The sequence below is a fragment of the Megachile rotundata genome, chromosome 11 (assembly GCF_050947335.1).
Source record: "Megachile rotundata isolate GNS110a chromosome 11, iyMegRotu1, whole genome shotgun sequence".
Classification (NCBI taxonomy): domain Eukaryota; kingdom Metazoa; phylum Arthropoda; class Insecta; order Hymenoptera; family Megachilidae; genus Megachile; species Megachile rotundata.
Genome location: NC_134993.1, coordinates 8,913,327 through 8,933,334, shown reverse-complemented (window position 1 = coordinate 8,933,334; position 20,008 = coordinate 8,913,327). Strand labels below are relative to the sequence as shown.

Genomic DNA, 20,008 nt, shown 5'->3' with positions numbered 1-20,008 from the left:
ATTATAAAGTTACGGATGTAAATAGCCTATGTAATTTCGAAACTTTTTCTCCTAAAAATGGAGGGTGAGTTTAATAACTGGGCCAAGCTATAACTCTGTCCTATTGAACAAGAGAAAAAATGGTCGAGAATATTTTGCATCATAGACGGAACAAAACAAAAGCGAAAACTAAATTGCAAAAGGCAACGTAACTCCATTTGCTTTACAAACTGAACTGTGCAATCATTCTCGCGTGAGGTGGTTCTCCACGCGATTCTGAATAAAACAAGTGTTGGGGTGTAGTACAAAAGTCAACAGTTTGACATATTGTGAAATAAATATTTAGACATTTTATAAAATAAATTAAAATATTTGAAAAACTTCAAATCTCTTTGACATATTACTGTCGTATATATTTGTTTATTGTGTTTTGATTAATTGTATTTTAATAGTGAAACGTCGAAGTGATGTAAACGCTTTGCTGGCATGTAACTCCGCCATGTTGATTTGCATCGAAGTGGCGGCAAAATTCAAATCAGTCATCATATCATATTGCAACGAAGATATAAATTGATTATAAATTACATGGATGTTGGATTATAAACAATTAAATAATTGCTATTGTTTTTACTTGATCTTGTTGCATTTATTTTTTAGTTTGGAAGATGAGTAATAATAAATAAATATATTTAAACAAACAAATCTATCAAAAGCAAAGTAATGTGATATTAAAAATTTACAGTATTTTGGGAAAATAAAATAAAATTGACATTAAATAATTACATAAATAAAATTAATAAAATTAATGTTATTACAAATGGTAAGAAATATTTTCTTACTTCAAAAATATTATTTTGGTAAAATTATTACATTAATCATGTCACTTGAAATTTGTTTATATTTGACTAAAATATGAACATTAAATTTTAATTTAGATATATTTGTAATTAGCACATTTGTTTATATTAAATATGTTTATATTTAACACACTTATGTGTATTAAATATGTTTATATTTTATACGTTTATATATTATTTTAAGTTGCAAATTTGTAACATCCTGCAAGAAATAATTTGCAAAAAATGAAAGACTCAACAATTTCAACTAATCTATAAATAAACATCTATTAAAAATTATTTTCCGCAAACGACTGTCAACTGAAAATAAATGAACGATAAATTATTTTCAGCAAATGAAGTTTTTAGTCAACAAAAGCGATACTAAAGAAAGTTCGATTGACGGGCAATTATAAAATAATTCATGAAAGTATTGATTCCGAGTGGATATTCAGCCATAGAAAATTCGATTGTGGCATTTAAAGATCTTAATAAACGTCTTGCAAATCTTGCTATTAAGAATATTGGAAAACCGTCAAGTTCTTATTTCCCTGCAAATTTAATGGACGTTTGATGGAATTCACGTTTTAAAATCAAATTTTTTACCGTCGTTCTATGACATATTACTTCCGTTCTTAGGACACTCGCTTGTGCGTGAACCACTTACGTAAGGAACGAAAGTTTGTTACGTCACAGCTCGCAGCAATGAACCGCGTAATTTGAAACAGAATAGGTAAGTTGATATAGAATTCAATTTTCGAAAAGTTAATTAAATTGATTCGATAAGCTTTATTGTATAAGATGACAACAGTTTTGACAGGTTTATATCATGCGTTATTACGATAACGTTAATAGAAATGATTAAATCATTATGTAATTCTGCCCATCCAATGATAGATTCAGAAAAACTAAAATAATTAAATAATTTGAAAAATTAAACGTACCGATAATTTTAAAATAATTTTATCTTTTTTGTGACGTATGTTAAATTATTTAATGTATGAATTTTTTAATTAATATATTAAGAAAAGCTCTCAAGGTTTAAATTTGAAATTATTGTTTTAAAATTGATAAATTAAATTTTAAAGTGTGCCTGCCACCTTGTCCCTGCTCGAGCATTGCAAACGCACCCTTAGAAACGTTTCTCGGTTAGAAACTTAATTAACCGAACATGGGAACAGTTTAATCCGCTAAACAGAAATGGCATCCAAAAATAGCATAAATTTGAACGGCGAAGTAATTTTGCTTGGCTGATTCTGTTACCTCGTTGAAATAATTTTTAGCTAAGTGCCGTGTTCGCAGCTGTAAAAGACACTTATTCTTCGTTGCGAGATCACAGAGGGTAAAGAGAAATGGCGCTATTCCTCTCCAATATAGACGATTTGTTATACTTTTATATTTTTAATCAGCATTATTTAACTAGTATTATATACAATACTATATTTTATATATAATGCTATATTGTATTTTATATACAGTACTACAAATATTGTTCAATTACTTTGCTGGAAGTATAACATTCAAAATATCAAAGAATTATTGCTTGAAAAATTGCAAAAATTTTCAATTTTATCATAAAGTAGAAATATGCAATTTTTTATTCCATTCAGCATATTGTAAGAATTACTGTGTATATCTATATCAAGTTGTAAATCACACAGTAATCTATTCTCATCGACAAACAATGGGAATAACAAACGTTGCACAAATATTGATACAATGATATTGGAATGAAAAGAATTTATTACCTCATCAGATTTATTATTTCATCGACTTATTCATCGTTCGTCGAAAGAGCAAAATTGAACAAAAAGAGTCGATGCAATTTTTAATTGCATTCAATAGACAATGTTTTATAAAATCGAAGAAAATAAAGAGTAGACGTCTGGAGGCCAATGATTATAGCAGTCGAAGCTTACATAAAATCAATCAATCAATTAGACGTCTGGCTACTTTAATAAATACTTTAATAAATCAAAGAAAGTACAAAATCAAAAGAGAAGAGTCTAATTACATTTAATAAACAGAAATGATATTCGAAATTGAGTCATTTGTAATGAAAACGTCTTCCGGTACACACTTCTATTTGTTCCTTGCGTTATCAAAAAGTGAATGATATCCTACTTTCCGGATTTAGCCCCGTGTAGTTCCATTTCGTTCTGTGAATTGAAAGGAATCACGAAGGGTCATCATTTCTGATAAAAAGTGGCTCATGTTCTAAGAGGTAAGAACCTCGAAGGTTGCTGACGAAGATGGAGGGGTGGAATAAATATAACCTCATATGAAAAGAAAACTTACCCCGAAGAAAATACGCCGTAATAATAATAACACGAGATAGGAAACATTTTCTTATCCAATACAGAATATCTTGCGTTTTATATATTTAATTAACTTGGAATACCAAATCATGCAAGATAATTCAGACTTATGATCAGATTATGATTAAATCAAGAAACTTATCAAAAGTTACAAATATTACCAAACTATTAAAATGACAAAGAACTAAAAATCTTATCAAAAATAAATTTCCAAATTCTTAAACTTAAATGCGAATTCGTGACGCATGCCGCAGTTCAAATATTGTAAACCATACTCATATATCAACTGGGAGTAGATATTCAGTTTAATTCTAATTAAAATCTACACAATTGATGATCGCCAAATACAAACACTGCGTAACATTTCATCACTCTGTATTTGTTTTAATGTTGTAACAATACTGACTGAACTATGCATAACGCACCTATCTAGAAAACTAGGTAACTAGGTTACCACGAATCTTATTAAAAATAAATTTCCAAATTCTCAAACTTAAATGTCGAACTTCTTCCCATAAAAACCAAGGAACCTATTTTACCTGAGAGAAACGCACTTCATAATATATACTGTCTAACATTCGCGTACAAGCATTAGTTCTGTTTAGAAAGAGATTGTGAAAATGTGCGACAAAATAAACTTATTTTTGTTGGGTTCAGAGCTAAAGGACAGAGCGCCAACATAACAATGTGATTAGGTTAGATTATATTATATAGGGAGGATGCAGGGGGAACAGTCGTGCCTATATGTCCGCTTCAATACTAAAACGAGTAATTAATATAAACACTATGCCTATGGCAAAGTTCAGATTTCCGGGGAAATTGCAGTGTACAGACGTCAACCCACGAGTTGGCGCGTAAAGAGGCTGACCCAGGTGTTTAGAAGAGCTACGGATCCAATTGGAATATTAAAATGGACGGCTCACACGTATTTTCGGCGGTAGTGTTGGCTCTCGCGGTCGCCAATTAGGCGAAAAATGGCGGGCAAACGTCTCGAGAGATAGTGCGAATTGCTGCAGTTGTTATTGTCATTATTCGTATTTGCCGAAATGTAACGAAGCGTTAGAGAGCTTATTTTACTTTCACGCGCCAGCTCATAAGTTAATATCTGTACATACTGATCTTTCTTTATAACTTTGATCTTTCTTAATATCTTCTTAATAAGATATTAAGATATTAATAAGATATTAAGAAGATTATTAAAGAAGAAGAACTAAAGGACAGTCGACTTTAACCTTGTAACGGAGGGTGTTTTTGATAACATGAGGTCAAGGCTTGCGAAGGCTTCTCAGTTCAGTTTTCAATCTTTCTTAATAATTTTTCAGTAAACAATTTAACCTTCTAAATGTTACTCAGAGGTCCCTGATAAAATATTTCAGAACACAACATACATCACGTCGGGACTTTTCAGAAATTTATTCTCAAGTAACGGTAACACAATCCCTCAGGAGTCTACCACAGTTAGCTCCGTATATCCAAGCCCCATAAATGGCGTACCGATATTTGATCAAAGCACCGAAATCGCCTCTGCTCTTAACCCGGCATAAATTAATTAACTTCGTTCTAATGCACGCAAGTTTCTGATCGATTTCGCGCGAGTTACCGACAGTTTGCAAATTTTACACAGTAGATCCGTGTATCCGCTGCGTAAACCTCGGCAACGTGACGGGCATTAACGCGTAACCATAACACTCGAGATATCGCGTGCCACTAAATTACATTGTGGACTGGGGCAGAATGAACGATCGATATTTGCTAATGCTTCTAAGACTGTAGAATTATTCTTGGCACAATCTAGCCTCGAAGAATGTGTCCCCGAAGTGTACCAACACCGAAATCGTTTCTAAACGTGCTTATCGTGCAACCTATGCAACTCGATCCATCTTGTGCAAATATTTCTTTGGACGCTATCTTACGAATTTAATTTAGGGGAAGTTTCTTTGAATCGCGAGTCACGAGTAATTGCGTCATAACGTTTAAGATTAAGATAAGTCCATGTGTGGATGATCCTCGTATCTAGCACAGGTATTATGAATCACAAGAATCACTTATTATATTAACTATTTTGAAACTATGAATAGTACTGACTATTCTGAAGCGATGGACACTTGTTCTAACTATTTTAAAACTATGACATGTAATAAATTTTGATGAAGGTATTTGGTAAGATCTGATGAAAAATTATTGGTTTAGATGTGGATGTTGAACAAACGTTTAGTGTCATCAATCATCAGTCAGACATGTGGTTCAAATGAAATTTGAATGAATGGGTTGAACACCCTGTCGTCCAATCACGTGAGTGGGATCCCAGTACCCTGAATTTTATGGTATACGTTTAACTTCCCTGAATTAGTGAATTTGAAGAAAGGTGAGTTGAATAATGTAGCAGAAACGCGTTTCCGGAGACCCTCTCAATTTTGCATTATAATGTAAGGACCAGTAATTACCGAGATAAAGAGCATGCATACTTTATGTTCCGCTTCAAGTTAAGATTCTTGAGGTACAGCGAAACATTCTGAGGTGTAATTCTGAGAAAGGTATTCTCGGATCCGCAAGTTTCGAGGAAGAATAAATGCAATATGTATACAATTTCAAGGCAGTAAAAAGTTGGATTAAATGCAAATGACAGAATACTTTCTGCGAAAATACTCCGAGCTTAATGAAAAAAATGGAACGAAAAATGTGAAAGAGATCGCACCAACGCACGCAGGATTACAACGTAGTTCGCAATTTTGTTTCATCGATATGAAAGTTCGAGGATATGGGTCAAAATTGACCCGGTATCGACCTTCGACGACATTGTTCGATGGTCGACTGCTAGGGGATTAATTTTCGCTAGGCTGCGTCGATGCTTTTCTTTTTTGTCGTGCAATATCGATCTGCTTTGCATTGAATACCGAATTTGTTGCTTAAAGTGATTTAACGTACGGGAATTAAACGGCCGCGTTTAAACTTTGAAGATAAATTTGATTTGCATTCGTAACCAGTTCCTGCGCCATTTGTCCCTGTCGGAAAGAGATATTTACAACGGTCGTATTATACCGTTAAACGGATTTACATCTCGTTGTCAGTCATTGCCACTTCTCCTGCTTTAGATTCCTGGAAACGTCATATAATATAGCCTTATTGCGTTAAATCTGAATTGTTTCTTTGCATAGTCTTTTTAAGGTTAGCTTATGTGTTGATAAGCAAATTTCGACTAATACGAAAGTGTGAGGCATAAAATTACTGTTAAGGATTATGGTATATAACGAAGGTTAACTTGTGATGAAAGGTTATGCTACAATTTTAAGTTTTGTAATACAAAATGGCTGACCATCTGACACTAAAATGGCCGACCTGGATGTGTAGAAAATTTAATATTATGTGAAGACATGAAAATATAACAAAATGTAGATTATAACACAAAAATTTCAAGGTTAAGAGTAGATAAAAGATGACTACGCTAGATTTCGTTTAAGTCTTGCATGTAACACAAAATGGCTGACCGTTTGTTATTAAAATGGCCGATCTCGATGTGTAGAAAATTTAATATTATGTGATGACATGAAAATATAACAAAATGTAGATTATAACACAAAAATTTCAAGGTTAAGAGTAGATAAAAGATGACTACGCTAGATTTCTTTTAAGTCTTGCATGTAACACAAAATGGCTGACCGTTAGTTATTAAAATGGCCGACCTCGACGTGTAGAAAATGTAAAATCATTTGAAGACGTGAAAATATTGCAAAATAAAGATAATGACACAAAAATTTTCAAATTAAAATTTGATGAGAGATGATTACATTAGATTTCTGTTAACTTGTGTATGCAAAACAAAATGGCTGCCTGTGATTTACTAGAATGGCCGATTTTTAAGTATTTCTTAAGTACTCCTTATTAAATAAATGAAATAACAATCACCTTCTTATTATTAAACTAATTTAAGTCCCCCAAAATGGGAATACTACATAAATTTTCTCGTTTGTAAAAATTTTATTATACAGAAAGCTACATTTTATTCTCCACTGAAACGTTTATAACACAATCAATTGAAGGATCTCTATTGCCTTGTTTCAAACGAGCATAGAAAATTTTCCTCCTTGCGTGCGCTATTTACTTTTCATTAAACAAACACGTTTAATTAAGTTTATACTTCGTCAACTCTTCAAATGTTTGTTATCGAATTTTTATATGCGCCAATCAAAATGGCTTCTGTACGCGACACAGACAGTATAGAATGTACGTTTAGATTGAAAATAAATTGGAGAAATAGATAAAAAGGGAGTAGGAGATACATTAGCATATAGATTCATTCTTTGTATCAATAACAGTCAATAACATTTCCATCTATAAATAGGTACATATGCAATACGTTATAGTAAATTGAATGCATCGAAATTCAAATGTCCTTACTATTATGACGTAGAAACGAATGAAATAGTTACTTTTTTATGAATTCATAAAATTAGTGTTTCAAGTATTTTTTTCTCTTAAATATTTTCAAATATTTTCAGATGTTTTTTAAGTATGATTATGAATATTAACATATAATTATTTTTAACTAATACTTTTAACTACTAAAATTTTATTAGTTCCACTTTTAATAAGTAAAGTACTTGTTCATATTATTCACTTTGTAATAGCAGATTATTTAATTTTCAAATAATAGGTGTAAAAGATACATTATTTCATTTTAAAGTATTAGATCATATTGGATACATTTTCTAGGTTATGTGAAAGAGAGCGTAACGAAAGTGTTATGTTTACATTTGACCTATTTGCCAACCACCTTTCAATGATATAAAAACCAGAAGTATAAGAAACTATGTTTATCGGTCTATCACTTGACTCGTACTCCGTGGTAAATAGTCTAAGAACTATATCTTTCCGTAGTTACTTGTTTCTGATCATCAGGATGAGGCTAGTATCACATTATAGAGAATTAACTAAAAATACTATTTTTAACGCAAATATGATTTCTATTATAAAGAACAATAACAAGAAATAATTAAATACACATATTGTAAGTCTTATGATTGATAGTACATGTTTCGGTTTCAAAAGGCGCCTACATATTGTCTTTCGGCGCAGCGTCCATTGACGACTAAAGCAAAAGACGCTCTATAAAACAACGCAGTGCCTTTAAAGTAATGTTTACAGCACTCACAGGGTACGATTACAATACTATATTTTAAGCAACGATAAAAACAATACCTGTACATTTAAATAACGAAAAATAGAACGCGTAACTAGCTTCGAGCATTTCTTTGGTATCGAGTACGTGGTTTATTTATCTATTCCCAATTACAGTTATGACGCGTATAATACATCACCCTTGGTACAGTTTTTACAGTTTTTTTCGTCCCCATAGCGACACGTTACTTTCGTCTCCAACCGCGTTTTCCAAAACAGAACGTAACCTATAAACTGTACATGATTTATTGAAATTAACCGTAGGAACTTGTAAAGATATCTGAGAACGCTCTAACAAGTGGTTGGTTTAATACGAATAGTTTAACTATGAATATCAACGAGAGAGTCGAGATGGTAGAAAACTTGAGTGATCTGAATTAGCGATTCGGTTTAACCTCTTCATGTCTTGGTATCGATCAACGGAACAGAGCGGTTATTTTCATGCAGATATGAAAACTGAATTGTCTAAAAGCGTCTGTGGAGAAAGAGGTGTTATTTTTATCGCACCTTAACTTTTATTCTTCTCTAAAGAGTACATCTATCTTTTGTCATTATTAATAATATGAAAAATGTTCAAACACAATATAGAAGGAATTCAAATAACGAATATATCATTCTTGATTTCTCAAAATAATCGTTCATGCTTTATTAATTTAAAAATGTAGAAAGCAGGAAAAAGATATGTTTATTAGTTTTTGTTTTTCAATTTTAGTTCCATTCTTCCCTAAACAGTAGTTATCGCCATTTTTAACTAACTATAGTGAATTTTAAATTCTACAGTATGTAATTTATTAGCAACTTTTAAATTCTGCAGTATGTAATTTAAATTAAAATTTACTCTACAGAATACGATTTAAATTGAAATTCTACAGCATGTAATTTAGATTAAAATCTATTTTACAGTATGTAATTTAGGTTGAAGTCTATTCTACAGCAAGCAATTTAAAGTTATTACTTACGTATCATATAACGAGGTATACATATAATTGTTTCGATGTACCAGAAACTGCCAGAGCAGCGCAGCAGCTTCTGAAACTACGTTTCCAATTACGAAAATTGAAATTGCACAATTCGCGGCTGGAAATTGAAAAAAGTTTCTTAAAGTAGACGGTGTTAAACTTGCAATAATATTCAAAAAGGTCGTGCAGAGTTGTAACAGAACTCGTGGAGTTAGATTGGTTGAAATTTTAGACAAACTCTCTTGGCAGCACATGCTGAGATTGTAATCCTAATCCTCTGGTAAATTGGTACCCACATTTGGATTTATAGTATCTCTGTTAGCCATCGGTAAGTTCTGCCACTTCTCGGAATAGAGATTAATGAAGTTTCGATGACAATCTTGCTTCTTGCCAGTTATTGATAAATGGCGGATCATATCTGGCGGAGTAGTTTTAGAACTTGTATATTTGAAAATTTTTAATTTTTCATTTGTACAAATTGGGAGTTTGGAAATTTCGGGATTTTGACGTTTGGAAATTTATGGACTTGGGAATTTAGGAATTTGGAGGATTTGGGAGTTTGGGAATTTAGAAAATTCAAAATTTAAGAATTTGGGGATTTTGATAATTTTGAAATTTGAAGATTTGAGGATTTGGGGATTTGGGAAATTCAAAATTTGAGAATTTGGAGATTAAGGAATTTGAGAATTTGGAAATTTGAGAATTTGGGAATTTGGGAATTTGGGAATTTGGGAATTTGGAAATTTAGGAATTTAGGAATTTGGGGATTTGAGGATTTGAGGATTTGGGGATTTGGAGATTTGGGGATTTGGGGATTTGGGGATTTGGGGATTTAAGAACTTGGGGATTTGAGAATTTGGGAATTTGGGAATTTGGGAATTTGGGAATTTGGGAATTTGGAGATTTGGGAATTTGGGAATTTGGGGATTTGTGAATTTGAGGATTTGGGGATTTGGGGATTTGGGGATTTGGGGATTTGGGGATTTGGAAATTTGGGGATTTGGGGATTTGGGAATTTGGGAATTTGGGAATTTGGGAATTTGGGAATTTGGGAATTTGGGAATTTGGGGTTTTGAGGATTTGAGGATTTGGGGGTTTGGGGGCTTGGGGATTTGGGAAATTTAGGAATTTGGGAATTTGGGGATTTGAGGATTTGAGGATTTGGGGATTTGGAGATTTGGGGATTTGGGGATTTGGCGATTTGGGGATTTGAGAACTTGGGGATTTGAGAATTTGGGAATTTGGGAATTTGGGAATTTGGAGATTTGGGAATTTGGGAATTTGGGGATTTGGGAATTTGGGAATTTGGGAATTTGGGAATTTGGGAATTTGGGAATTTGGGAATTTAGGAATTTGGGGTTTTGAGGATTTGAGGATTTGGGGGTTTGGGGGCTTGGGGATTTGGGAAATTTAGGAATTTGGGAATTTGGGGATTTGAGGATTTGAGGATTTGAGGATTTGAGGATTTGGGGATTTGGGGATTTGGAAATTTGGGAATTTGGGAATTTGGGAATTTGGAAATTTGGGAATTTGGGGTTTTGAGGATTTGAGGATTTGGGGGTTTGGGGGCTTGAGTTTTGGGAAATTCAAAATTTGAGAATTTGGAGATTTGGGAATTTGGAAGTTCAGAGCTTAGAAATTCAGAATTTTTGTAATTTAGAAATTTTACATGGAAGTTTAAGAGATCCAAATCTTGAAAGCTTGATAATTTAGAAATCTGAAAATTCAGAAAACTGTTCAAAGGACTTTTCGAATTAAATGCACAGAACATAAAAATTTACAAATCGATACATTAAAGTATAACTAACATAATCACAACACGCTATAATTGTAGAATTTATCTCTTTTTATATTAGTATTGTATTGTATGATTCTATCTCTACGCAAGTTCATACACGTGTCCGAAAGAATAAAATTCAAGAATCCCTCTTTATACAAATATCCATTTCGCACTATACATACACTTCTAACTTTATCGAAATTTTGGGTACTGACATTGATGGATACCGAAATGATCGGTCAATAGATGTATCCTTATCCTTTCATGTTACAAGTTTCATTATAGGGAGCAGAACTTCAGTCGTGCTGAAATGTGATATACTAACCTCTGCCAATAAATAACGCTGTTATCAGATCTGTCGTCATTCAGTTGTTCTCGGTGTATTTATTACACAATATCAAAATAAATGTAGATAAGCAATCATCAAGCATTTGCTTCCGTTTACTAGAATTCATAATTAAAATAATACAGGGTGTCCCATTTAAGTTGACATGGTATAAAATCTTGAAAACGTGTGTTTAAGAAAAATGGACATGTCTTTTAGAATTTCTAGTGTGGAGTCAAATGATGTTACCAACCTTTTAATGCATCTTCAAGGTTATTTCAGGGTCATCTCTTTTTTCCTAAGCCCATATTTTTCATTCGGATATCATATTCTGCGTGAAAAAATGCAAGCTTCAAGCTTCCTTTTTTAAATTTCCAAATTCCAATTTTCTAAGTTTCAAATTTCCAAATCTACAAATCCCCAAATTGTCAAATTTCCAAATTTTCAAATATCAAATTTCTCAAGCTTCCAAATTTTTAAACTTCCAAACTGCAATTTTCTAAGTTTTAAATTTCCAAGTCTTTAAATTCCCAAATTTCCAAATCCCCAAATCTCCAATTTTCCAAATCTACAAGTCCCTAAATCTCTAAATCCCCAAATTGTCAAATTTTCAAATTTTCAAATATCCAATTTCTCAAGCTTCCAAATTTTTAAATTTCCAAATTTCAATTTTCCAAATTTTCAAATATCCAATTTCTCAAGCTTCCAAATTTTTAAATTTCCAAATTTCAATTTTCTAAGTTGCAAATTTCCAAATCTTTACATTCCCAAATCTCCAAATTTCCAAATCTACAAGTCACCAAATCTCTAAATCCCCAAGTTGTCAAATTTCCAAATTTTCAAATATCCAACTTCTCAAGCTTCCAAATTTTTAAATTTCCAAATTCCAATTTTCTAAGTTTCAAATTTCCAAATCTTTACATTCCCAAATCTCCAAATTTCCAAATCTAGAAGTCCCCAAATCTCTAAATCCCCAAGTTGTCAAATTTCCAAATTTTCAAATATCCAACTTCTCAAGCTTCCAAATTTTTAAATTTCCAAATTCCAATTTTCTAAGTTTCAAATTTCCAAATCTTTAAATTCCCAAATCTCCAAATCCCCAAATTTCCAAATCTACAATTCCCCAAATCTCTAAATCCCCAAATTGTCAAATTCCCAAATTTTCAAATATCCAATTTTTCAAGCTTCCAAATTTCCCAATTTCCAAGTTGTAAGAATTTGTTTTTGAGGGTAAAAATTTCTAGAATTATTGTAATATTCTTAAATGAAATAAAGAACCTTGCAGAAGAAAGTAACATTGTCATTTTAACAGGAAAAATATTTTTGACAGAAACACGAAAAATGAACTGAAATTAATTTGGAATGAATTTATTCCTTAATTTAATTAAAAATAAATATTTTCCATACGTACATAAATATCGAAAAAACAGATTTGAGATTGTGTTAAAATATTGTGTTAAAATATGCATTCGAATTTAAACAGAGATATTTAAGATACGTGAAACACCTACTATAATGCATTTTCCTATACTGTTATCGGGGTAATAAAATTACTGGAATGAAAGAGATTGATAAAATATTGGCAAATGCAATTCCACGAGCATTATTCGAATAAACCGTCGATGCATTACCGTTTATCTGTATAGGAGTATTCAACAATTCGATGAAAATTATTTAAAATCTGATTGGACTAAATTGCAGAATTAGAGAGATTGATCGAGAAAATGGCTACCCACAAATATCGCACCACAGATATTAATTTCCGGTAAATACATACAATGATTTATTGTATTCCTACTATTGGAGAAATTAATAACGGTGAGAATTACAGTGGACTTTTGTTATATTGTCATTTTGCGTGGGTTCGCAGGTATTTCTCTTATTGCAATATTAAAAGAAAGAACTTTATTCATTGCAATATTCAGTTTTATTTAATTGCTGCAATATTAGAAAAAGGAACTTTTTAATGAACCCGCTGTATTACCAGCTTCTAGAATTTTCTATTGCCGCAGGTCCCTTTGTGGCAATATAACTAGAGTCTATTGTACTTCAGACATAATTGTACTAAAAGACTTAAAATTAATAGTAACAATGTAACATTAAAATTATTTTAATACTAAAATAATTAGTGCGAAATAATTTTCAAAATGCATTAGTATGATAATAATAATAAAATTTATAATAATATATAATTTATAAAATTTATTGTAATAATAATTTATTATATATAATCGTAAGCATGATTTAAACTGTTGTACTAGTAATAATAATTCGCTTGATATAATCATAATAATAATTGAGTTTTTATAATAAGAATAATAATAATTTTTATATAATCATAATCACAATTGAACCTATTATAATCATAATAATAATTGACTATAATATAATAATAATAATGATTGATTATAATATAATCATAATAACAGTTCAGATCTGAATAAAACATATAAAAATGAGGCAATAATTAAACAATAAATTTTGTATAAATTTTTTCAATATTCTCTTTACCAAAAAATCGTTAAATTCTGTATTTGACGCGTAAGAGAGTGGCATTCGTAATTAAAGTAATGGCTGTAATTTACCGTAACATAAAAGCGATCAATCGATGTGTTTGACACTGAAGGCAGAAAAATATCGTTAAACATCGTAATTAACTTTGGTTGCAATTGCCTCTTTGGCAAACCAAATTCACTCGATTTCATGCATGAATAAACCTGTACGCAGAGCTGGGATTACGGGCAAAAAACTTCTAATGAGTTTGATCGCTGAACAAAAGAAGCGAAGATTGAGACGCATAAAAAAACGAAAACGTAATTTTTAACATGATTCTGCACAAAGCGTTTATGATAACTCTGCATATTTTTTTAATTTTTGTAAATACATGATATGATGTGAATATAGGTTTTGTAGAATAGGCTTTGAAAATGAGCAATCAATAAATGTATATGTAGTGTAGCAATCAGTGAATATAAATGTCAAACTACATACATAGGACATACATAGTTGATCCTCTTCATTAACGTTCGACTTGCTTTTGATAAATTCCGACTGAAAATGAATTAAGCTATTATTAATAATGAATATGATTAAATATGAATTAGTAATGAATAATTTAGAAAATAATTCCGTGTTTCACTTTCAATGCAAAAGTATTCACAAGTAGATTTTCGACGCTGAAACTTGGTTATCAATCAAATCTTACGAAATGTAACGCAAAACTGACTATTCGATATCACCAAGACAACCTTAGTAAGTTTTAATATAATATTGCATTATAATGCAGAGTATCTCTAAAGTCGGACCACATCCTTATATTTCGGAAACGGCTTTAAATATGGAAAAATGTTTCGGACGAAAGTTGTAGGATATCAAGGAACATAAGATGGCAACAATTTGACCTTGGATGGTCTGAAGGTCGATCCTCAGTTTCTTAAATAGAACCCCATTTTTTATTGCATGTAGTCATTTCAAAATACTACCTATGTTTTTTATGCAAGTCACTCCCAAGATATGAAGCTTCAAAGTTGACATACCGTCGACATTTACATTACCCAAGGTGCACCGCGTGAAGGGTGCACTATCAGATTTACGCCACCTATATGTCAACTTTGAAGCTTCATACCCTAGGAGTGACTTGCACGAAAAACATAGGAAATGTTTTACATTAATTATATTTTATATTACATTATATTAATTTACAGAGAACAATTAGAACTTAAGATTCTTGGAACGTGAAAACTTTGAAACTTCTCGCAACTTCAAGAAAGTTCCGAGTTTCATAAGTACCTTCAGATTTCTGATAAGAAGAAATTCTTTTCAGATTATTTGACTTCAGATGTTAACACGATATCTGTATCTAGATCTTTATTTAATCTTGATCTCGAACATAGATTACTCAATCATGATCACAAACATAATCATAGATTTCCTCATAATCTCAAACATAGATCTGTATTCAATCATGATGTCAAACGTAAATCCATTCTTCTCCTCTTTAAACAAAATTTTGGCCACATCAAAGTTTTTTCTGGACGCTTTGAAGTTTGAATGATTCCACTCGGCTAACTGCGTCCACGTTTTGATGAATTTTTTGCGTTCTTCCAGATCAGTCTATTCTGCAGAGACGTGTCACAATGAAGAGCAACCAAGGGAATTACAGTTGGGTGAACCTGCAGGACAGCGAATGGAACGTAACGAATCTTTTGGACGGGATGGGTTGCGATTATTTCACGGGCACGTACCGCATATTCTCGACCAGTTGGTTCCAGGGTATCATTTACTTCTTCTACAGTGCTATCTTCGTGGTTGCGTTAGCCGGAAACGGTTTGGTCTGCTACGTTGTGTACAGCAGCCCCCGAATGAAGACTGTGACGAACTTCTTCATCGTGAACCTTGCATTTGGGGACATACTGATAGCTCTCTTCTGCGTTCCGCCGAGTTTCATCAGCATTTTGATACTGCAGTATTGGCCGTTTGGCCAGGAACTTTGTCCCACAGTCAGTTACTTGCAGGTACGTTCAATTTTTCAACTTTTTACTTTATGTTATCAAACACACCTTAACATTAACAAGATTAAAGTCGCTACACAGAAAAGTTAATAACAACGAAAGATTGAAAACTATACTTCTGAAAAGCTTGTACAGCTTGATCTCAACATATTATGAAAAACACCTCTCGAATAATGTTTACAAAAAGTGATTATTGTTTACTGAAAAGCTATTAAGAAAGATCAAAGTTATAAAGAAAGATCAATATGTACAGATATCAACTCACGAGTTGGCGCGTGGAAGTAAAGGAAGCTTCCCGTGAACTCTTTGATACATTCCGGCATATAAGAATAATGACAATAACAATTGCAGCAATTCGCATTATCTCTCGCGACGTTTGCCTGCCATTTTTCATCTAATTGTCGATCGCGGGTGCAAACACTACCGCCGAAAATACGTGTGAGGCGTCCATTTTTCTATTCCAATTGGATTCGTAGCTCTTCTAAATACCTGGATCAGCCTCTTCACGCGCCAACTCGTGAGTTGACATCTGTACACTGCAATTTGCCCGGAAATCTGAACTTTGCCATAGACATAGTGTTTATAATAATTACTCGTTTTAGTATTGAAGCGGACATATAGGCACGACTCTTCCCCCTGCACCCTCCCTATATAATATAACCTATCCTAATCACATTGTTATGTTGGTGCTCTGTCTTTTAGCTCTGAACCCAACAAAAATAAGTTTATTTTGTCGCACATTTTCACAATCTCTTTCTAAACAAAACTAATGCTTGTACGCGAATAATAGACAGTATACATTATGAAGGGGGTTACTGTCAGGTAAAATAGGTCCTTGGTTTTTGTGGGAAGAAGTACGATATTTAAGTTTGAGAATTTGGAAATTTATTTTTAATAAAATTCATGGTAACCTAGTTACCTAGTTTTCTAGATAGGTGCGTCATGCATAGTTCAGTCAGTATTGTTACAACATTAAAACAAATACAGAGTGATGAAATGTTACGCAGTGTTTGTATTTGGCGATCATCAATTGTGTAGATTTTAATTAGAATTAAACTGAATATCTACTCGCAGTTGATATATGAGTATGGTTTACAATATTTGAATTATGGTATGCGTCACGAATGTGACATTATATTATAGACGACACGTTGGAATATAAAACATGTTAGATCTCCATATTCGATTTATATTTATGAAGTTTGTGATAACAGAGAGTAGTAAATGAGGATCGGAATGTAGGGATTCTTTCGGACTATTATTTCATTATGTTAGCAAATTTTTGAATAATAAAAGGAAATTGCCTGTTGATATAAATTAAAATATGCCTAGGAAAACCATGCATAGGAAGCTTGATATAATAATTTGAGAGATTGATTGTTATGTACGTCATCGATTTTCATTGAGAATTTGCATACTTGAAAATTTGGAAACTTGGAAATTTGAGAATTTAGAAATTTGGTAATTTGGTAATTTGGTAATTTGGTAATTTGGGAATTTGGAAATTTGAGAATTTAGAAATTTGGAAATTTAGAAATTTGAGAATTTGCAAACTTCCCACATTTAACAATTTAACAATTTCCAAAATTCCACCATCTAAAAATTACAATATTTGCAAACATAACATTTCAAAAATTAAAAAATCTAAAACTAGATGAATATAAAATCAAACAAATAAAAGTACATCTTCTAACGAATAATAAAGTGTGTAATTAAATATTGTAATCTCAGAAACAATGACAGTAATACGTTAAAATGGTCGTCATAATGTTAAAATGAAGCACGGAACAAATGTAGAACCATGAGCTTAAGAAAATCCGTGACAAGAAATTAATTTTATGCGCCGCTTTATGTCGTGATATTACTTTGATGACAAATGCAAGAGAAAATTAAACGGGAAGACAATTTTCCTGGAATTGCGAAAAAAGCGGTAAACAATGATTATTAAATTCCGTAAACATCGTAATTTATGGTATTGCGATGTTATTTAACATGAAGAAAATGCAAAATTAAAAGTTCTTCGGTAAATTTCGTTTGAAAAATGTGCTATCGGTTCACAGATCCTAAAAGTATGATATAAACTCGTCTCTTTAAGATCAGTTATAATTAGCTTCCAACTCGTTGCAATGTAAAGAATGTTTATATAATTTTTTCAATTCAAAGCTTCACAAATGTAGGAACTAATTTTATTTTAATTTATAGTTATGGCGCCATAAAAATCGTACGTAATATATCCTGACCCTTAAGTACATTACTTCATATTGCTACTAAAGTACCAATTAACGACCGAATAAATACCCAAAAGAATTTCCCCCAAAATATACAAGACAAGGTTTCAGGGATAATTATACAAAAAATAAACGCATCATTAAATCTCAATTCCTCTGTATCAATAAAAATTTCTGTAAAATACACACACACCAAGTTACAACAAAAATTGATCAAAATGACCATTAACAAAAATCCACATCAAGCGTGGTTCATCTACCATTCCCCATCTTCATCATTAATATAATCATACTCCGTACTTCAACTTTGTATCTAAAATTCAGCTTGATTATCATAATTCCCAAATCATAATTTTCTTTGGGATACAAAATCTTCGCAAACGATTTTACCATTCCTTGCCCAAATCACCCAGGCCATCCAACCCCTTCTTTTTGCCTCCTAAAAGGCCTCCCAGCTTCTTTCCGATGTCGTCCTTCTTCGGAATCTCCAAGCCTTTCTTCGAAATCTCCAAGCCTTTCTTCGGAATCTCCAAGCCTTTCTTCGGCGTCAGGTTCACAGCCTTCTTTCCATGCTCTTTGCTGCACTCTTCGTTGCTTTCTTCGCTGCTTTTACTTTCGCTACCTTCGCTGCTGCTGCTGCTACTGCTGCTTTCGCTGCTTTTGCCGTGTCCCTTGCTTTCTTCGCTGCTCTTTCCGCCTGAATGGCCAGGTTTTGGCGAGCTCCATCCTGCTGCTACCAACTGGCAGCAAACAACGGCTAACGACAGGAATACAACTGCGTTCTTCATGTTCGGTTTCTGATTCGAACTGATGCACCTCGCTATCTGAACTCCGCTTCTGCCTTCTTTTTGCCTTCTTCTTTCAACTCTCAAAAATCCCCAAAAATCGTACTCGGAGTATTTGGTTATTAGACTCTCAGAAAGATGTAAAACTGAAATTATTTTTGTAAACTTCATCTAAAAGAGGCACAAAAATTCGTGACGAGGGACGTCGTGTCTGTGTCAACGCGGAATGCTGCTTCAAAGCGATTCCTTTTTATCAGAAGCGCGCTGCAGTGAAAGGATTAAAAGTTGTTTGAGGAATTTATTTAAAATAACTTCTTCTATCAACATTATACGATGGTTTCGAAGTTTGAAGATAGCAAAGAATATTTGCTTTTAAACGGGGGTAATTATTAGAAAGCACGTATCAATGTCTTTCAATGAAATTTAATGATGATTGTATTAGAAAATTTGAAAATTGGAGATTGAAGAATTTGGGAATTTGGGAATTTGAAAATTTGGGAAATTGGAAATTTGGAAGTTTGGGAATTTGGAAGTTTGGAAATTTGGAAGTTTGGAAATTTGGAAGTTTGGAAATTTGGAAGTTTGGGAATTTGGAAGTTTGGGAATTTGGAAGTTTGGGAATTTGGAAGTTTGGGAATTTGGGAATTTGGAAATTTAGAAATTTGGAAATTTGGGAATTTGGGAATTTAGAAATTTGGAAATTTGGGAATTTAGGAATTTAGAAATTTGGAATTTGGAAATTGGAAATTGGAAATTTAGAAATTTGGAAATTTGGAAATTTAGAAACTTGGAAATTTGGAAATTTGAAAATTTGGGAATTTGGAAATTTGGAAGTTTAGAAATTTGAGGGCTAGTTTTAAAATTTGAGAGTTTTAAAATCTTAAAATTTTTGAACTTAGAGTTTTCCTCCTTTGGGAATTCCACAAATTAATTCAATAATAACAAAATATATCTAAGTGCACATTTGTCACTACTCCACTCAAAAACTATCCAAAAATAACTAAACCAATTTTGCACTAAAATTTGAATATTTAACTCATCTATATTTAAAACACATTTTACAGACTTTACGAACGACATTTTTATCGTTATGAGTATATTACGTTTTTTAA

The 20,008-nt window shown here is 32.2% G+C and overlaps 1 protein-coding gene across 2 annotated transcripts in view; it reads left to right on the top strand.

Moving 5' to 3' along the window:
- LOC100879147 (RYamide receptor-like) overlaps nucleotides 1-20,008 on the top strand; it is a 67,839-nt gene that overhangs the window by 2,502 nt on the left and 45,329 nt on the right. For both annotated transcript variants that reach the window (XM_076537261.1, XM_076537260.1), the window contains exon 2: nucleotides 15,480-15,886. In XM_076537261.1, coding sequence (XP_076393376.1) covers nucleotides 15,480-15,886 — 407 coding nt within the window. The remainder of the gene's footprint in view (nucleotides 1-15,479; nucleotides 15,887-20,008) is intronic.